This window comes from Sorghum bicolor, chromosome 2 (genome assembly GCF_000003195.3).
Source record: "Sorghum bicolor cultivar BTx623 chromosome 2, Sorghum_bicolor_NCBIv3, whole genome shotgun sequence".
Taxonomy (NCBI): Eukaryota; Viridiplantae; Streptophyta; class Magnoliopsida; order Poales; family Poaceae; genus Sorghum; species Sorghum bicolor.
Genome location: NC_012871.2, coordinates 57,578,177 through 57,597,535, shown reverse-complemented (window position 1 = coordinate 57,597,535; position 19,359 = coordinate 57,578,177). Strand labels below are relative to the sequence as shown.

At 43.0% G+C, this 19,359-nt stretch overlaps 2 protein-coding genes across 2 annotated transcripts; one reads left to right on the top strand and one right to left on the bottom strand.

Annotated features, from left to right (window-relative positions):
- LOC8055775 (RING-H2 finger protein ATL79) lies at window positions 5,750-6,919 on the top strand. Its single transcript, XM_002462271.2, has one exon. It carries the CDS (start codon window positions 6,044-6,046, stop codon window positions 6,605-6,607), a length of 564 nt encoding a protein of 187 aa, XP_002462316.1. The 5' UTR covers window positions 5,750-6,043; the 3' UTR covers window positions 6,608-6,919.
- LOC110432923 (nucleobase-ascorbate transporter 6-like) lies at window positions 8,434-12,681 on the bottom strand. The gene is made up of 14 exons (XM_021454151.1): window positions 12,062-12,681; window positions 11,333-11,430; window positions 11,042-11,218; window positions 10,859-10,959; window positions 10,681-10,756; window positions 10,538-10,597; window positions 10,271-10,455; window positions 10,089-10,185; window positions 9,893-9,979; window positions 9,743-9,801; window positions 9,552-9,643; window positions 9,356-9,433; window positions 9,092-9,252; window positions 8,434-8,988 (listed from the first exon to the last, which is right to left on the bottom strand). Exons 1-14 carry the CDS (start codon window positions 12,162-12,164, stop codon window positions 8,770-8,772), a joined length of 1,593 nt encoding a protein of 530 aa, XP_021309826.1. The 5' UTR covers window positions 12,165-12,681; the 3' UTR covers window positions 8,434-8,769.

The window sequence follows — 19,359 nt, the reverse complement described above, 5'->3', positions numbered from 1 at the left end:
AGCAGTATTTGGGGACGGAGAGAGTACTAATGAGGAAGTGGTATCACTTTAGTAGAGATGTCCAACGGGTCGTGTCAGGCCAGCCTAACGTCGTGTTGTGTCGTGTCGCAGATCGTCGGGCCGCTACGGGTTGTTGTGCCTAGCGGGCCGTGCCTCTACGGGCTTCGTGTCTCGCCTTCGGCCCAAGGCACGGCCGCAGGCCGGTTTTCGTGCCGTGCCGGTCCGTCAAGCACGTCGTGCCATGCCGGCCCACGGCCCATCAAACTGACAACAACTTATTTTCATCAATATTTTCACCAAATACTAAAATATTTCATCATTTTCACCAATTATTCATCATTTTCACCAATATAACAATTAATAGCATAAATATACAAGTCATAACTATCCTAACAGTTCATATTCAGCGGACCGCTACCGAACCGACCGTTGAAATAGACCGTGTCGCGTGACTAGGTGGCGGCCCAGGCCGTCTGGTCCCTCGAGTCGGGCCGGCTTAGGCCCAGTGGCCACTATGTCGTGTCGTGCCATGCTCGAGCCACGCCAAATCACCAGGCCATCGGGCCGCGGGCCACATGGCCATGTATACACTTTAGGATCAACCTGACATCAAGAAATTGGTTATTCAGTAAAGATACATGTGTCGCGCCCAAGAAAAAAACCCAAGTCCTAATAACCCCATTAAATAATGATTTAACATAGATTTTACATCTTCGAACCAGACCAATTTGGGAGTGGCTTCATGATAATGGAACCAATTGGCAAACGACATTAACAATGCAAAAATCACGTGCCATCCGAGGTAAAGAAACACCAGTGATTTCTTTTTGGTAATTATAATTTATATAGTAACTAGCGGCGCGGCATGGCACGTCCAATTGCATGGTCAGTACTTAAAAAAGATATTAAGAGATAATCAGTTTATTTTATTAACAAAGCCAGTCATGAAATATTCCTACCTTGTCTCTCAAATTTTATTTACAGAGCCCACATCTTAATAGGTTCACATATAAAAATAGATAAACCCTATTTTCAAAGACAGACCCCGAAAATCGTGCTCGAGGTCTAGTACAGTGAAACATACATATATAAGCATAGATTTAGGATTACAGCATGACGCGCTCTCTTTTCTCCGCGCGCAATTTCTCTATTTCTCAGACACAGTCGGTGTCGGGCTAGCGGCACTTCGCTCACTTCTCTCACTCACTCTCTCAATCAGCAATGTGGGAAGGTGCGAAGAATGGTGGAGAGGCCTCTAGCGCTCGCGTAGACCGACACCGCGGTAGTCTTGGTTCATCCACGACGACATGGGTAGGCCGTCAGCACTTTTTAACTGTCTTAGAGCAACTCCAAGAGAAGAGCTATCCATGTTATGTATTTTATATTTGGCTATTTTGAGAGAGAAAAGAGAATCCAACAGCTATTGTATTTGGTTTGCTAAAATAGCAAGTCATCTATCCCGGAGTTCTCGCATGGTAAATATAACTTGCATGTCCCGCTAGCCATATGATTTGCCGTATTAGAAAAATTGTTGGAGATTTTTGTTTTTTTGCATGATTTTCTATTTTAGAGGTTGGCTAAATCTTAATTTTAGCCATCCATTTTATAAACTCTCTTGGAGCTGCTCTTAGAAAATACTTTTGGTAGTAGTGTTGTTTAACTATTACACAACTTGTATTGTTCTGCACTACTCCACCAACCCAAGCTTCGAAATGGACTGAACATCACAAGACATGAGGATTAGGTGTTTATGTCTATGGTATTTTTGTTAGATTGATCTCTTACCGATTAGGCCCAGCTTTGACTCGCGCACTGATCAGGGGTGCCCAACTCATCTATGGTTGGAGGGCCCCTATCACACTATGCTATATAAAGAGCTGGAGGCCGGCGGGCTCTTAGTACGATGTTTCTCTAAGCCGTCACTCCCCACTAACAAACCCTTGTCTGATCTACAGTAGGTGTGCAGCCAGCAGCCAATGACGGAAAGTCCCCAGTGCCGCCACTGCTCGACACTGCCTCGACATCCGCATCACCACCACTTCTTCCCCGGCCGTCGTTGCCCTAGCGCAGAGGATCGTCACCGACTCCATGGCCAGCTCTGGATCTTCCACCACGCCTGCACCTACCTCCTCTAATGGTTTGCACCTCACTACCTCCTCCCTTCCTCCGGATCTTCTAGATCTTGTACTAGTCCACTTATATCTTCATAAAGACAAAGTTGTACCCACTAGATCTACTACTAGTCGATCCTAAGGTACTAACAATTTTCAGTCTTTTAAGGCATTCCCAATCTTTTTCTTTGCTCTTGTGCTCTCAACAGCTAACCCCAACACGGTCTTCAAGCCTTCAACACTAGTGACAAACGATACCTAACCTGCCATTTGGCCTTGCATCATCACAGACGAGAGACGACACAACAAACACTGTTGGGTGTTGGTTAGGATGACCGAAGCAGCTTGTTCCGTGTGATGTTGAGCTCATCTTTTGGCATTTGGTGCCATCAGCCGGCCTCTTTTCTCTGCATCCCTTTAATGCCTGTCCAAATTTCTCGTCAAAAAAAATGCCTGTCCAAATTTCGACAAGGATATGCAATATACATATGGGATAACATTATATTGAACAAGTAATGCAAGGACTGTCTGTATTGGGACATAAGTTGGAGTCTCTTGATTACGCATGTAGTTGCCAGGTCTAATTGCAATTCAAGATTCTCCCTCGTCATACTAGATACCTGTCAGGGTTTGGAACTTGATAGGCCATTATGCCATGATGTAAGACAGCAACGAGCTGTAAAATGACATAGCCACTAAATTATACGCTCACAGAAGTTGTTTGGTGATCATGCGTTCCCAATAGGCCCTGATATATACTACCACATAAAAATTCAAGGGATTAATCAATTTCTGTGAAAGTGACATAACGATGAAATAGCTAAAACAAGACAAGCAGGTAAACTAACAGTTTGAAAGCTATTTGACGCCTGTATATGAGTATATCCTATTAACACATCAACTAGCAGCTGGACCTTAAATACACTAGACAGCAAAACCACCTTTCACACACGAGCTAAAAAGAACCATCTACACGCAATGCAGGCCACCAAGGGAGATCTTCATCTCACCTTCCAACTAGGACCAGTAGTTAACTATTTAATCAGATTGTTAACCGGGAGTTGTTACACTTGGCCTACTTGTGTATATGCCATACCTAGACATACGTACGTACACAAAATCTCATTTATTAGTTAGCCACTAAAGTTTCTCATCGATCTGTTTCCGTGTACTTGCATGCTTGTCTTGTGATCACAAGAAGAAGAAGCAAACATATATATAAATCTTTCAAGGTGCAAGGTGCAAGGAAGCAGCTTGCTAGCTACCCAACCCCCTAGTGGATTTCCACATCAATCTTGTGTGGTTTGTGGTTGGGCCTTTGTCTCATTAGCCGACATAGATCCTGGCCAAGTGCACTTGTCCCACGGATTGCCCTCTCATGTGGGCAATCATGGGGAGCAAGCCACAGACACACAAAGGTTGCAAAGGTTGGAAAGCATGCGCGGAGGTGTGCTACCAGCAAGCACGAAATGCATCATTGAGAAGACCAGCAATGCAAAGAAAGTTCAGAGAAAGGCCGCCGGCCGGCCGGCTTGAAACAAAGCCATGACCACCATGGGTGTAGCTGTTGCTTGCTCCAACTCTTCTCTAGCTAGCTCACATCTCACATGTGTGACAAACAACAAGAAAGCAATATATCTCTGAGACAAAAGTTGCCACTCCATCCATCGATGTGTCGTGCATGCAAACTTTGATTAATTTTTATTTGCAGTCGCTGCAAGGAAGATGGCTTTTGCAATGCAATCTGTCTCCATCCTACTCCCATCCGTGTGTAGGATGGGAATGATGGGGAGAGGGGAATCGTTTCAGGAGGCATGGAAAAAGGAGGCTGCTGTCATGGAACACTAGTTCTTGTTTTCCTGTCTGTCTCTCGGCTCTCGCGGCCGCAGGCGCCTTTTAGCGGTGACTGACAGGTTGGCCCTGGCAAATGGCAAGTCTGCTCATGGAGGAGAGGGCCATCAGAGTGTTTGACTGGGGAGTCACTTTCAGACAACTTTTGTAACATACAAGTCAAGTAACGGTACGTAGCCCGAGATCTCTGTTCACATCGAATCTTGCCACACATGTATGAAACATTAAATATAGATAAAAAAGATAACTAATTACACAGTTTATCTGTAAATCACGAGACGAATCTTTTAAGTCTAGTTACTCTATGATTGGACAATGTTTGTCAAATATCTGTAAATCACGAGACGAATCTTTTAAGTTTAGTTACTCCATGATTGGACAATGTTTGTCAAATAAAAACGAAAGTGCTACTGTATCAAAATCTAAAAAAAAATTCATCTAAACAAGGCCTTCGCGCATCCATATCAGATAAGAAATACTAATTGTTCATTTGCTCACCACTGAAAGAAGCACACTACTTAACTATAACAATTTTTCTTACTCCAGCATTAGTTCAGACAATGACATGACTCGATGCTTCAACACTCTCCTCATTTTAGCGTCGACAAAAAGCAACCTTGTGGTAAAAAAAAATTACATTAAGAATATAAAGACGGTTAGGATATGGCTACTCTCTGGAATACAGGGATGCTAAGCGTTTTGCCTCCTGCTACACCCCAAGTTGTTGCTTCGTTTTTAACCTTTCTAGTAATAAATAGATACATGCTGTGGTTGCTCCGATCCTTTTTGTTGAAATATTCTCTGGTTCCGCTCCTTCCAAAATTTCGGTGCCACAAAGTAGGATGAGGGATCGTAAACCTTTTCTAAGCATTTTTGTTGTCGTTGCGAGGAATGTCCACCACTCATATACTGTCTCAGAGCTCGCTTCAGTTGATTTATTTCTAGGCATTGTGAGACTTTTGTGCCGTGGACCAGACTAATCAACACCAGGGAAATTCTAGAAACTAATTCCTAATGTAAATAAGTCCACGAAAACCCATTCAGAAAAAGAAAAGATCAAGAGACAACCGCGTGGTTCATACGCACTGTGAGACTTGTTGCACCATGGACGACCTTTCACGGTGAAAAAAACTAGCCTTAGGAGCTTTGTTGTTCTGGATGGACGATGGAAGCAGCAAGCAACGCCACCTGCTGTTGCTGCGGCTGCGTCTGCGTATCTGGCAGCATCACGGTTTGTTGCGGGTTTCCGCATAGAGATAAACCAAGTTGCCATCATCTTCAGTTCAGCACTGCCGTTGGGCCTCCTCAACTCCTTGCAGGTTTTCACACAGCCATAGCCATGCATCGATCTGAATGGACGATGCGTGCGTGCGTGCGTGGCGCTCGCGCAGACGCCCAGATAGATGCCCAGATGGATGGCAACGGCTCATCTCCTCTCCCTCTCTCTCCAGGCCTTTTTCTTCGCTGAAACGGCCATGGCGGTGGTGGCGTTCGTTGCCATCTTTGCAGGATCCGGACGAGCGCGAAAGGGGATTTGTACTCTTGTGCGATCGAGAGAGAGCACAAGTGGCTGAAACTTCAAAGTGATCGCAACATCTTTGTGCTCTGCTGCTGCGCACGTCTATCTGCTGCTACTGCCGTGATATTTCTGCATTCAACAGGACATTTTTCTTTTCTCTTTCTTTTCTTTTTGAGCTCAACAACTTTCCTGAGGAAGTGGAACTTCAAACGAAAAAAAGAGGGGTTTGCATGATTTGCCAAGTTTGCTTTGCTTTTCCACGCAAGATTTGATTTTTATTTCAAAATAAAATACTGTTGTAAACTTGTAATCTTGTGCCAATTCTTAGCCTCCGATATTCCTTGTTTCTTTGGGTGCGAAAAACATCCGTCGCGTCGCGTAGAAACCAACAGAGAAATGCGATTCCTAGAAAAAGCCCAACAAAGTAACAAACCGAAGGCTACAGTACGTAACCCAGCCCATTTTTAGCCCAACCAGCAAATTTCACGCCGCGACGGCCTTGTCACACACACACTGTGCCTCCAAACCTCCAGACCACCAAGCCCAACGGAAGCAGCAAGCCATGGCGCTAGCGAACCGGACCAGCAGCCACACCGCCTCCACACCGCCGTCACCCGCGGGCGCGGGGCCTCCGCCGCGTCCCGTCGACCAGTGGGGCCCCAACTCCAGCTGCCGCGCCTGCTTGTCCGACCTGGCGGCCGTCGTCGTCGTCCTCGTCTGCTTCTCCTGCGTCGCGCTCTGCCTCCACTACGCCGCGGGCGTCCTCCTCCGCTGCCTCCACCGCCACCGCCGCCGCCGCCGCCGCCGCCGCGCCGCGCGGGAGGAGGCGCAGGCGCAGGCGCAGGAGCCTAAGCCACTCTCCGACGCCGACGGCGGCAGCGCGGGCGCCAGCCCGGTGGTCGCCGGCGTGTGGGCGGAGGCCGAGTGCGCCATCTGCCTGGCCGAGCTCGACGACGACCTCGAGGGCGGCGGAGAGCGCGTCCGCGTGCGCGTGCTCCCGGCGTGCGGCCACGGGTTCCACGCCGCCTGCGTGGAAGCGTGGCTCGCCACGCGCGCGTCCTGCCCCACCTGCCGCGCGCCGTCGTCGTCCCGGTCCCGGCCGTCGCGGACGACGAGACAGCCGTAGCCAAGCCGGACCAGGCAGGCTGATGGCTCTGTCCATGCATGACACGTACAAGAAGCGGCGGCAAGTACCATTATATTACTCTGGATCAAGCTCTGCCCATGGTGTTTTGTTTGATTATACGTAGTGTATGTAGATGCAAATTTAACTGCTGCCAGCAACGTGTTGTTCCTGTGGAATTACGGCTCGGATCATCTATTTTCCATTTTCATGCATGTAAAGCTTGTGTTGCTTGGATTTGATTCTTACTAGAGTAGTTTGTATAGATTGAAATTAAATTTAGCTCGTGAATCCTTTGGTAGCGCCATCATGCAATCGTGCACGCATATTAAGTTGGGCCTTGTTTGGTTTTCAAAATATTTTACAAAATTTTTCACATTCCCCATCACATCGAATCTTGTGGAGTACTAAATATAGATAAAATAAATAACTAATTATACAGTTTATCTGTAATTTGCGAGACGAATCTTTTGAGTCTAGTTAGTCTATGATTGGACAATATTTGTCAAATACAAACAAAAGTGTTACTATTCATGTTTTGTGGTAAATATTATCTAATCATAGACTAACTAAGGTCAAAAAAATTTGTCTCACAATTTACAGTCAAACTGTGTGATTAATTTTTGTTTTCATCTATATTTAATGTTTAATGCATGTGCTGTAAGATTCGATGTGACAGAAAATTTTAAAATTTTTTTGGATTTCGGGATGAACTAAACAGGCCAAGGCCTTGGTCATTGCAGTGCAGAAGTGACAGCGCAAGCATGCATGCCATGCCGCTGCGGATTCCCTGGAGGGACGACAGTGACGAGGAGAGCACGGAAAGATCACAAAAACCAAAAGAGAAATATTTTTTTTATTTCGATCTATCTCTTAATTGTCTGTTGTACCTTTTGAGTTTGTTCGATCAAAACTTGGTAGAGGCCCTTGGTGACGTGTCAAAGGCCGATTGGTAAAACAAAACAATTTTAAACAACACAGAGAGAGGGAAAACAACAGTGAACAACTCTGATTTGACGACTATGGGCTTACACTGGCCTTCCTAGCATTGCAAGGTCAAGGCCCGCTATGCTCCGAAGCTTCAGTTGGACTTATCTTGACAACTGTTGGACTTGTCCATTCAAAAGAGCGATCAAATTCTTTTTTTTAAAAAAAAAAAAGGAGTGATCAAATTGAACAACAGAAACCTTTTTCTCCAAGTAGCAAACAACAAAAAAAAGAACTGCAATAGTTCACCGTGTCAATCATAAGACTGGTCTCACTGGAAATTTCTGAATTTCATGAGAGTTCTTAAGCAAATATGCTATCTTGCACTACTACACGAATGATTTTGTAATAGTATATTTAATACTTTATACATATGTCCAAATATTCGATGTAATTGAGACTAAACTTTATCCGTATAAGCAAACGGCCTTAGTCATTGTTAGCTGACATAGATCAGCTAAGGGGCTATTTTTTAGCGTCTAGTCTGTATCCAAACGGGCCGTAACTCCAAGAATATTGTAAGGAGAATTACCAAAGTATCACTATCCCTAAGGCCCAAGGTTTGTTGCTCCTTGGTCCAAGGCCCATGGCTTCTCATATATGATCATAATGATAAGAACGTTTAACTGACCATTTTTTCTACACCTACAGCACCTAATAAACACCAATAAAAAAATTAACCTCCATCCTAAATATAAAGAATTTTACCCATACACCTAGACAATTATTACTATGGACCTTAACAAAGTAATGATCAGCAGCTGTAGCACAGGGAGTAGAATACTCCTCCAGATGTTTTAAGTTACAGAAGTAGCAAAAGGTGGTAAATGAACACTCCGCTATTTACTTCTACGGCACAAATTAACAACTTTAACACATCAATTATCATTCTACCTTGGCTATGAAAGCTACATAAGTTGTAATACTGATGTACATTGCCAGCTTGACAAAAGAAACTACAACCAGATTATCAGACGCTGATCCATGTAGATCACAAAAAAGAACGTAATATACTTCAGTCCTAATAATTCTACTGTCCAATTACTCCATCTCGTCCGAAAATACACAAAATTGACCAACATTGGTGACAAGAAGCTTCCACTGGCCAGACCAGCAGAATTATGTTCACATATGAACAACGGTTTGGTTCCAGAATTCATTTAGCAGCGCCATTGAGATCAGACCGAAGGGAAGAATTTGTTCAGATTGAACGGCAACGAGTAGAACTCTTGGCTCCTCGCGTCTTTCTTGAAGCTCCTGAACTTTTCCCACCAGTGGTTGCCTCTGTCCTTCCTCACCGCGCTTTCCTTTATCTGAAGGGTGTTGTCCAGGATGTAGGCTACCAACCCAGCGACGAACGGCTTTGACGAGAATGGCACGTTTATCATGTCATTGAACTGTCAGAGCCAAACCAAAGATTGATTAATTTGTTACAGACCGTTAGATTGTCGAAGCTCAGGCTATCAAGGAAAAAGTGTAGCTAGGCTTTCTTGATCATACCCATCTGGCGCCAGTGTGCACTGGACCATAACTTGCAACAGCTGTATACTCATTGAAGTACTGAGGAACTGATAAGCCCATGAAGAAAGCAAACCCCATGATGAACTTGGTCCTAAAGCTGTTTAGATTGCAGAATTGAAGTAAGCTCAGGCCAACACCACCTGAAAATGGAAGCATTCATTGAGTGTGATGCAGAATAAGAAGCTAAAAATTACGAAGTGGAAACTGTCAGACAACTTCGTTTTTTCAGGGAAATGGACTTACCAACATATGCGAAGAAGAGACAGTACATGCCAGCAAATATGGGCAGTGGAATCGATGCAAACAAAGCTCCAAATTTTCCTGGTTTGGCAAAACAAATATCATCAATGATCAACCTATCACAGCACCAGGGAAATACACATGAACATAACAGAAAACTGCGTTGCAATATCTAATAGAGGTCAGTAAAGCAAGTTACCAAGGACAGAGAAGAAAATCATGAACCCTGCAGATATTTGTACTACTCTCCGGCTGCCAATACGTGTCAATGCAAGCAATCCGATATTCTCTCTGTAAGCACAAAAAAAATTGATAATGCATATTAGCAAAACATTTTTGTTCTGAACAAACAAGGATTGACAACTTTTTTTTCAATGGAATTATACATACACTGAAACTGATGTCCCGGTGGCTGTCCCAAAAAATGAATCAAGCAAGAGGCCAATGCCCTGACAAGGATGTTTCACATTTAACAATGTTACCAACACCATGGTATAAACTCAGATCACTGAGCCCACAGTACAATATTTGAATCCTTACCTGCCATCCCACGCCCCGACTAATAATTGATGGAGGAATCATAGTTGCACTTGCATATCTTGAAGCACCAATGAAGGCGCCAGTTGACTACAGGATTAAAACTTATCAAATTTGTACACTACTCATAAATTGATATCATATATGTTGGTCTAATGCAGTTTTCACTTCCATTTCCAGTTGAGTATTGGAAACAAACCTCTACAAGAGCAATGAATGAAGTCATCATCATTGCAAAAGCTTCTCCAGCGTCAAATGTTGGAGCACCCCACTGAAAGGGGTATGGAACACTTATCCTACAACAGTTGTTCCATAACCTTCATGAGGAATGTCACCAATATAGTAATTTAAACTAAGATTATATTGGTCCAGATATCTTACCAAGGCGCTCCTGAAATAAGGCCTGAACGATCAACACGGCAATGCACCTGTGTCTTCGGTGGAGAATTCTTGTAAGCACCACCGATGGTGAGAATGTAAGCATACAGCCACACAATAGAGACAGTGAAAAGAACACTGAACCGGCTAAAGACAGACTTCCCGAAATCCAGAACTTGAGACAAATACTGTGAAAAGGATCAAACAGAATTAGTACATGACATACTGCATAATAGATAGCCGTGCAATAACCACGATATATCAGTATACCTGAGAAAATACAACCAACAGGAAAACTTCTGGAAGGCCAATTTCAACACATTTCGCTACCTACAAACATGCACAAGTTTTGGCCACTCCCCAGTGAAGGTAGAAGAAACATGGAGACAAAAAGATGGAGCAAACAAACTAACCCCTGGAAAGCCAAGCTCATAAAGCCCAAATCCGACAAGTGATACTAGAGGAACAGCTGCCAGCGGACTCAATAATCTGCGAAGCAAAGTGATTATAAGTCAATTTTACAGGCTACAAAATAAACATGGTACTACCCCCTAAAATACAGGCATGGGGAAAAAAAAGTTTGACACTAACTTGACTACATTGCGCCAGAGCCCACTGAACCCAAGTATGATCTGAATTGTCGACGCAATTAGGAGAGCACCTTGCGTTCCCCTCATCGTCCGCAAGAATTTCTTCATGTGAGCAGTAAAAAGCTTGTCAATTATTCTTGAAGAAACAGGGGATTTGAGCAGAAGAAACTACTATATGAGGTACCTCGTGAGGGTCTGCTTCATTGCTGTACCGTCCAGCCAAGATGATGGAGATGGTGGGTCCGACGAAGATGTATGAGCCACCCATCACAACCGGAAGGCGTGTCCCGAAGAATGTTTGGAACAGGGTGTTTATGCCAGCCACGAACAATATCGTCTGAACCACCCGGGCTTTCTCTTCCTGGCAGAGAGCGTAAAATATCATTCAGGTGTTCCTTATGGGCGTTACTAGGATGATTCAGTGCAAACTTCAATACAACTACTACTTGATTCATAACAAAATTCAGAGGCTTACATTTCCGCCTCCCATCTGAGGAACGAGCGAGCTGGGTATAATGACAGTGGTGCCCAGCATGACGATGAAATGCTGGAATCCTAGTAAAATGGCCTCGGCTGCACAGAGGATCCCAACAACCAAAGGGTCAGAGAAGCGTTAATCATGCCTGACCATACCGGTACTAGGTGCCATTTCCATGCTTCGGGACTTGCACAATATTTAATTTACAGAAAAAGATGTGCAACCGCACACCTTTTCTTTAGTTTTCACGGCAGATTCAAGTGAAAGCAACCTTACTATGAGTAGTAAATCCTAGACACTACTTGATCAAGGAAAGCTACTTTCTTCCGGAAATCAAGAACCAAATCATAGCAGGAGGAAAAAAATACTATGAAGAAAGCGATACTGCGCACTTTTAACTACACCAACACATCGGTTTGGAGCAAACACCGGCAAAGATCGACAGAGAAAGAACAAGAGGAGTAACAATCCCAGCTAGTAAAAGCTAATAGGAGTAGTTTACATGAAGAAAGGATGAGCAGAGCAGAGATGTAAGTATATGTCTCGAAAGGTGAAAATGAAAACCAAGCTCAGCATCAGAGAAAAGACGGAAGCATGCATGCAGTGCAGGCAGCAAAAGAAGGCAAGAGGACAAGCGCAGACAACATTTGAACGGCGAGACAAGCAAGACAGACAAAAAATACACTCCCCGAGACTAGAGTAGAGCACTAGAAAAGAAGCACGTACGCCATGGCGGCGGGCTGGTGATGCAGAAGGCGACGCCGGGCAGCTGCTCCTTGGGCGGGAACGGCTGGAGCTCGTCGGCCTTAGGCGGCGGCGCGGCGGCCATCCCTGTTCCGGCTCCGAGAAGTTTCGCCTCAGTCCACTGGGACCGTCGGTGAGTGACTGAGTGAGGACGCCGGCAAAGGGAAGCTCTCTCCAAGCAGCTCCTGGATGAAGCGAAGGCAAGAACGAACACGCAGGGATTCTTCCTGTCTAGCAGAGGAAAGCAAGAACACAAAGCTCGACGCCTTCACGAGGAAGGAAGGAAGGAAGGAAGAATATGGATGGCTGGGAGTGGGGAAAAAGGCAGGGAAGGAGGGGAGGGAGGCTGCTGGTGTGGTGCTGCTAGTTGTGAGTTCTCGCCCGCACCCCTGCTGCTTTGCCTTGCTCTTCTAGCTGATTCCACGGCAGCCTACTAGGAGGAAGTAGAAGTGGGAGGGTAGCCGTACTAGTACTCCTGCGCAAGGAATGGAATCTGGCTGCCCCGGAAAAGGTCGCCCTTTTCCCTCCCTTTCTTCGCACACGCCGCGGGCGGCCGGGCACACAACACCCTGCTCTCTATGATTGATGATTGAACTGGGGTTGAGCCGCTGGAATCAATCACCCGGCGGCAGGAAATACTAGAGGAAAAACAGTGAGGGAGGGAGGGAGGGAAGAAGGAGATCACAGCGAGATGGCTTCGCGGAGGCCTTGTTTAGTTAAAAAAAATTTTACAAAATTTTTCAGGTTCCCCGTCACATCGAATCTTTAGACGTACGTATAGAGTATTAAATATAGATAAAAATTAAAAATAAAAACTAATTATACAGTTTAGTCGGAATTGACGAGACGAATCTTTTGAGCCTAGATAGTCCATGATTGAACAATATTTGTTAAATACAAATGAAATTACTACAGTGCTCATTTTGCTAAAAATTTTGAAACTAAACAAGGCCTTTGGGGGGGGGGGGGGGGGGGGGATTGGGCGCTTGGGGGCTTGGCTTCCCAAATACTAGTACCACCCTGCCACGACGGAGCGTCAAGAAGGATCCGCGAGGGAGGGGGCAATCAATCGGTTTCCAGCCGCGCGGGCAGAAACCAGAAAAGAGGTGGCAGCGGCGAGGCGCGCAGGAGAAAACGACGCCTCTCCTTCCCTCTTTATTTCCCCCTTCTTTGCTCCTCGCTTTGCCACTTTAAAATCGGCGCCTTTTTATCAGCAGCAATCCGGCTGCCGACTGTCAAAGGGCATTCGCTTCCGAAAATTTGTTGTTAAATTATTATTTAGGGCCACTTTAGATCCAAAATCTTTACATCCCAAAACTTTTGGCTGTAAACTTTACATTCAAGTAGGTGTTTAGATGCTTCCCAAAATTTTTTTGGTCTGCAAGACACATGACACGGGTCCCCAAGCAAATTTACACAGTTTTGGGGCTCCAAAGTCTTAAATTCCAAATCTTTACAGCCAAGTTTACAAGCCCCTGTTTAGATCCATTCTTCCAAAAAGTGCTCATTTCTCCAAAAGTTTTGGTTGTTTGGCTGCATCTAAACAGGCCCTTAATCATAGACTAACTAGTCTTAAAAGATTCATCTCGCGATTTACAGATAAATTGTATAATTAATTTTTGTTTTCAACTATATTTAATATTCTATACATGTACTGTAAGATTTGATTTGTGACGAGTAATCTTGAAAAGTTTTTAGTTTTTGGATAAACTAAACAAGCCTAACATCATCCGCAATGGTTATCAAATAGCTAGCTAAGAGCAATTCTATTGGCTCTCAATAGCACTTTACAAATAGCTAGCGAAATGACGTATAAAAATAATAAAAAATTAGCATTCTCATTGGCTATAGAGGAGAGAGATCAAATAGCTAGCGACTTCGTAATAACTAGCGACTCATAAATAGCTAATCTAGCACGATCTTCTAGAAATAACTCTCTCGCAATACTTTTCACAGTAGCTAGTGATTTCCTAATAGCTAGCGACTTCCTAAGCTAGCTATTTGCAAATTGTCATGGAGAGCCAATAATATTCTTTCTAGAGATCAAATAGCTAGCGATTTGAACACTATTACAGACTCGCTAATACTAGTTAAGATTCTCCGTCACATCGACATATGCATAGAGCATTAAATATAAATAAAAATAAAAACTAATTGCACACTATAAATCGTGCGACGAATCTTTTAAGTCTAGTTACTCTATAATTAGACAATATTTATCAAATAAAAACAAAAATACTACAGTGTCAAAATCTAAAAAAATCGATCTAAACAAAGCCGCCTTAGGCCAGTCTCAGTGGGGTTTTCATCAGAATGTCATGCACATTTATTAGAGCGTTATATCAGCAAATCTGCACTTTTTTGCATGAAACGAAGAGGAGAGAAAAGAAAGTAGTTTCACCGTGGTGAAATCCCGTGGGCGTTGTTTCACACGCGGTGAAATGGGATGAAATTCTCACTAAGGGCCAAATCGTTTCACCACCTTCCATATGATCCAATCATTTTACAGCAATTAAATGTTTTACTTGGCCTTAGAAATAACAAAGTGAAATGCTTCATTTGCTGGGATTATTTTATAGATAATTTTATTTCAATTTGATAACATGTAAAACTGTGTGAAACCGTGGAGTGATACTGTCAACGTTTCGTTTCGTTCCGTTCCACCTCGCTCTCACTCGTCACTCGGCAGTCCGGGATCGGGAGTGGACTGCGGAGGGAGCGGGTCGCTCGCTTCCCTAGGCTGGCGGGCGGGCGGGCGCACGCTGTGGCTGCTGTATACTGTCGCTCGCTGACAGATGCGAGGAGGAGGAAATGTGCAATGCCAGGTTGCGGCGTCAAGTGCAGCTACCCCTCCCCGACCCGAGCGGTTGGGGGATTGACTCTTGCGCCTCATCTTTCACCGGCCGTTATTGGTTCCAACTTTCCAAGGCAAAAGCCGCGGAGTGGCCCCACTGGCCAGACGTAAATGCACTGCTCCTCCACCTGCACGCCGGCAACGGCAAAGGCCGTTACTCTAGTTTTTTCATTTTACCAGAAATAAAACTTGCATTACGGAATAGTAACTAGCTAAAATTTCAAAATTAAGGTTTTATTTTGTTGATGGTCATGGTTTGCCACGCCTAAGACTCGTTTCTCCTAAAATTTAGTCACAATTAGTCGCAATTTGCCAAACACATGGACTACCATTAGTCCCTCCAATTTTAGTCACAATTAGTCGCAATTTGCCAAACACATGGACTAGTATAGGGAGTTAGGGAGTAAAATAGGTTTAGGTTATAGTCTCTTGACGGTAGACTTATTGGGACTACTAGCCCAAGTTAACACCCCATGCCCATCCCTCTCTCCTCTTTTATTGTGTCGCGACCATCCCCACCCCACCCCCTCCCCCCAGCCCCGACCCTATGTTGCACTCCTCGGCAGCAGCGGCTACGCCCCCTTCCTGGCACGAGCAAGTGAGCGTCGGCAACTCTCCTTCCCTTCTCTAGCGATCCTGACCTCCTTCTACAATACACGTCAGGCACGAGCTCCACTGCCACCGCTGCACATGAGATCCGCCGAGGTCGGGTGTCGCTTCATCCCCAGCTCTGACGAGCACGTCGTGGCCTCCTATCCCTGTCTCTGGCGGGCGTGCCCCCATCCTCAGCTCTAGCAGGGGCGCCGTGGCCCCCCGTCTCCGTCTCTGGCGGGCACATCCCTGTACCCAACTCTAGCGGGCGTGGTCGGGCACGGCCCTGTACCTAACTTTAGCGGGCGCGGCCTCGTCCCAACTCCGGTGGGCACGGCCTCCTACCCAGCTCGGGCGAGAGCACACATAGCCATGTCCCTAGCTCGGGCGACAGCGGCGCGACCCCTATGACTACGAGATAGAGCTCAGGCGGGAGCACACACCCCTTTCCTCGATGCTACTAGGCAAGAGAAGCATAAGTATTTTGGTCTTTATTTATTTGTCTTAATGGTATTTAGTTTCTTTTAGTCTCTAAAACCAAACATGGTAAGGGACTACAATTTGGTCCTTGTTTTAGTCTCTAGTCCCTAGACTACATAATCAAATAGGGGCCTAGCCTGTGTTAGTCATTTTTCACCCAAACACTATGACTAAATAGGACTTAGCTAACTAGTCACCAAATTGCAGTTGTACTTTTAGTGAAGGAACAATATTTTTCTCTCATGATATTTTAGCATCAGCAGCAACATAAGCTAAATTTTAGCGAAAGGAACGAGGTCGACAGATATAGAGGAAAAGCCCACCACACTTTGACGAGAAAAACTATGGCGAGTGTTTCTCTAAGGTGTGTCGAGCTTTTAATTAGATTATGAACCAAGCACCCGCCTAAGCAACTATGGCGAGCCTTAGGCATGGTAAGTGTTGGCTGGCAACCAAACATGCTCTAAACTTTAGGTAGCTAAAGGCTTATTTGGTTTCTAAGGGATTTTTAAAATCTACAATATAGTTGTTTTATTGGATTTTATGTTTGCGTGTTAGAATCTACGGTCTGTTTGATAAGAGTCTAGGGTTTTTAGATTTTTTAATCTGCATTCTAAAAAAACCCTAAAATCTACAATATAGCCATTTGGATAAGATTCTAGGGTTTTCAGATTTTTTAATTTGTAGTATTCTAAAAGAAATCTAGGAACCAAACAGGGAAGTTCTCCTAGCTGAATTTTAGTTAGGATATTTAGATCTTCCAAATAATAGACTTATCTAAACTATAGCTAAGTTAAAGGAGATAAACTCAGTTAAACTTTAGCTGGTATTTTAGCTAAGTCATTTAGGCCAGTCTCAATGCATAGTTTCATGGCACAGTTACCAAGACTATAAACTATGTAACCAAGCCACATGAGTTTTATGGGGATGAAACTCCTCTCTCATCTGATGAAACTTCTTCATTTAATAACCCTGTCAAGTCAGTAATTTTGCTTATGTGACACCTTATTTAATGTGCATTACACTCTCATAAAACATGCATTGAGATTGGCCTTATATCCCTATCAACTAAATTTAGCCAACTAAAATTTAATTAGTGGATCCAAACCGGCCTAAGAATTTAATAGCATAACTAAATTTTCTTTCAACTTAGTTATACCCCTCAATCAGTAAATGAATGCAACTATAAAACTTGTGTAGGTTAAACTAGCTTGACTTTGACTAAACTATTAATAAATAGTGTCAACATTTATATCTCAGCTAAATTTACTAAGAAAATACATTTAATAATTAATTTAATAATATTTACTTTTTATCATAAATGTTATTCCTTCTATCCACAAAAGATTGTAATTATGGTATCTGTGTCGGTCAACTGAGCTCATATTTGACCAAGTTTATAGTAAATAATATAGTATTTATGTCTCTAAATAAATTTACTATAAAAATATATTACATAACTCATGTAATGGTACTTATTTTGTATCAAAAATATTTTTATCTTTTTATATAAATTTAATCAAAGTAATGTTTGACTCCTCAAAATCCAAGAATATTGCAAGTAGAACTTTTTATGCAACTTCAATTTTAGATCATACCTATATGATTTCTCAAAAAATGAGAATTGTGTATTTTTATAAACAGACGGAGTAATAAACTTTCGTCATGCGGGCACGTAGCGCAACAAATGAATACGGTTATGTTATACTTTCTATGTGGAATTGAGTCGCGCCGCTGGGGCACAGCATGTGTTTATATTGCTTATTTCATTCATTTATTTTATTTTATTTTATATTTTCTCTATTCCAAATTAAGTTGTTCGTTCTGATTTTTTTTTAAAATAAATAGGTCTTATTATACAAACAGTTATATGTTATATCTATCTGTACAGCAAAATCAATCTAGAAAATAAGAATGACTTATAATTTAAAATAAAGAGTCAATTTATGGGCATCTAAACATTAAGTACATGTTAAAAATTAAAAACAGCCTATTTTGCTTGGAGCTGACATCATAACTCTTATAATTTTAGAATTAAAATCCTTCCTATAAAGCTATATTTGAAAATTCAGTTAAACTGTTCACTTATAAAACAGTCTTAAAAAAATCTAGAAAATCATCTAAATTTGTGGTTTAAGGGAAATCCAAGTTTCTTTTAATAAGCATATGCTCAAACCTAAAGTTTTAATTCAAAGTTGTATTTAAAAGTATTTGGAACAAGCCTCGATAGACTTGGTCAGGATATGTGTTGTCACTTGGCGATTTCACTTCCGTGCATGTCTTTTTGTCTATTAAGATCGTTGTGTTAATTGAGTTGTAATAATCATATTTATAGAACAAGTGAAATCGTCTATAGCTTTGGTAAGATCATCGCATGCACATGCTCCAGCATCTATTTGATCTGTGGTATCATGGACATGGGCTGCAATGAGAGCCACAGTAACTTAAGGTAATGTTTCATCATAATCCATAGCGAACATATATTGTTGTGTCGCGAAGGGCAAAACCATATATATGAGTGAAAAAACATATAGACTAGTAAGGGCATTCACAATGCAAGACTCTATCACAGAGTCCAAGACACTTAATTACATATTATTTATGGTATTTTGCTGATGTGGCAGCATATTTATTGAGGAAAGAGGTAGAAAAAATAAGACTCCAAGTCTTATTTAGACTCCAAGTCCATATTGTTCGAGGTAATAAATAACTTTAGACTCTATGATAGAGTCTGCATTGTGAGTGCCCTAACTGATAAATTTGTCATTTCTGAATATAGATTACATAGTATTTGTATATGTACTGTATTAGAAAGAACAGAGAGAAAGTATGTGTAAGTTAATACAAGTAAATTTCTATTTGTTTATTGTATTAAACATCAAACACCCTATGTCTCATAAGATTCTAGCCCACGAAGCACAGATTGACATGCTAGTATTACTGATGGGTGTAAGTGCATTCGCCCCCGGTGTGGGTTTTGATAATTTATGACAATCAAATTAGGAACTAACATGTCTATCAAGTATGATCTACAGGTGTTAGTTCATTGATGGGATCAAACTTTTACATTTGGTGAATCACAGCACCCCCAAAATTTCTTCATATAAGCGACGTTTCAACTCAAGATGCCACCTAGTTTTATTTCTTGTTTGGGTTATAGGAAACGCCGCACTATCAAGAGGGATGCAAATTGAGTTGGTAAGATGAGGATAAAGGTGCTCAGGTCAACTTAGGTTTTGCGCTTGAGAGACACACTTGCACGCACGAACTTCTGGAAAGTTTCTTCTCTGCCAGGGTGAGCCGGTAGTACCGGCCCTCAGGGCCGGTGGTACCGGCAGTGCCAGTTCTCTCCTGA

Bases quoted from the DNA above. Each gene is read 5' to 3' on its own strand.
- LOC8055775 (XM_002462271.2), top strand. From the start codon at position 6,044: ATGGCGCTAGCGAACCGGACCAGCAGCCACACCGCCTCCACACCGCCG.
- LOC110432923 (XM_021454151.1), bottom strand. From the start codon at position 12,164: ATGGCCGCCGCGCCGCCGCCTAAGGCCGACGAGCTCCAGCCGTTCCCG. The intron at 10,960-11,041 runs GTACCTCATATA...GCTCACATGAAG, and splicing joins ATGAAGCAGACCCTCACGAG to AAATTCTTGCGGACGATGAG. The intron at 9,802-9,892 runs GTAAGGATTCAA...CATCCTTGTCAG, and splicing joins GTCGGGGCGTGGGATGGCAG to GGCATTGGCCTCTTGCTTGA.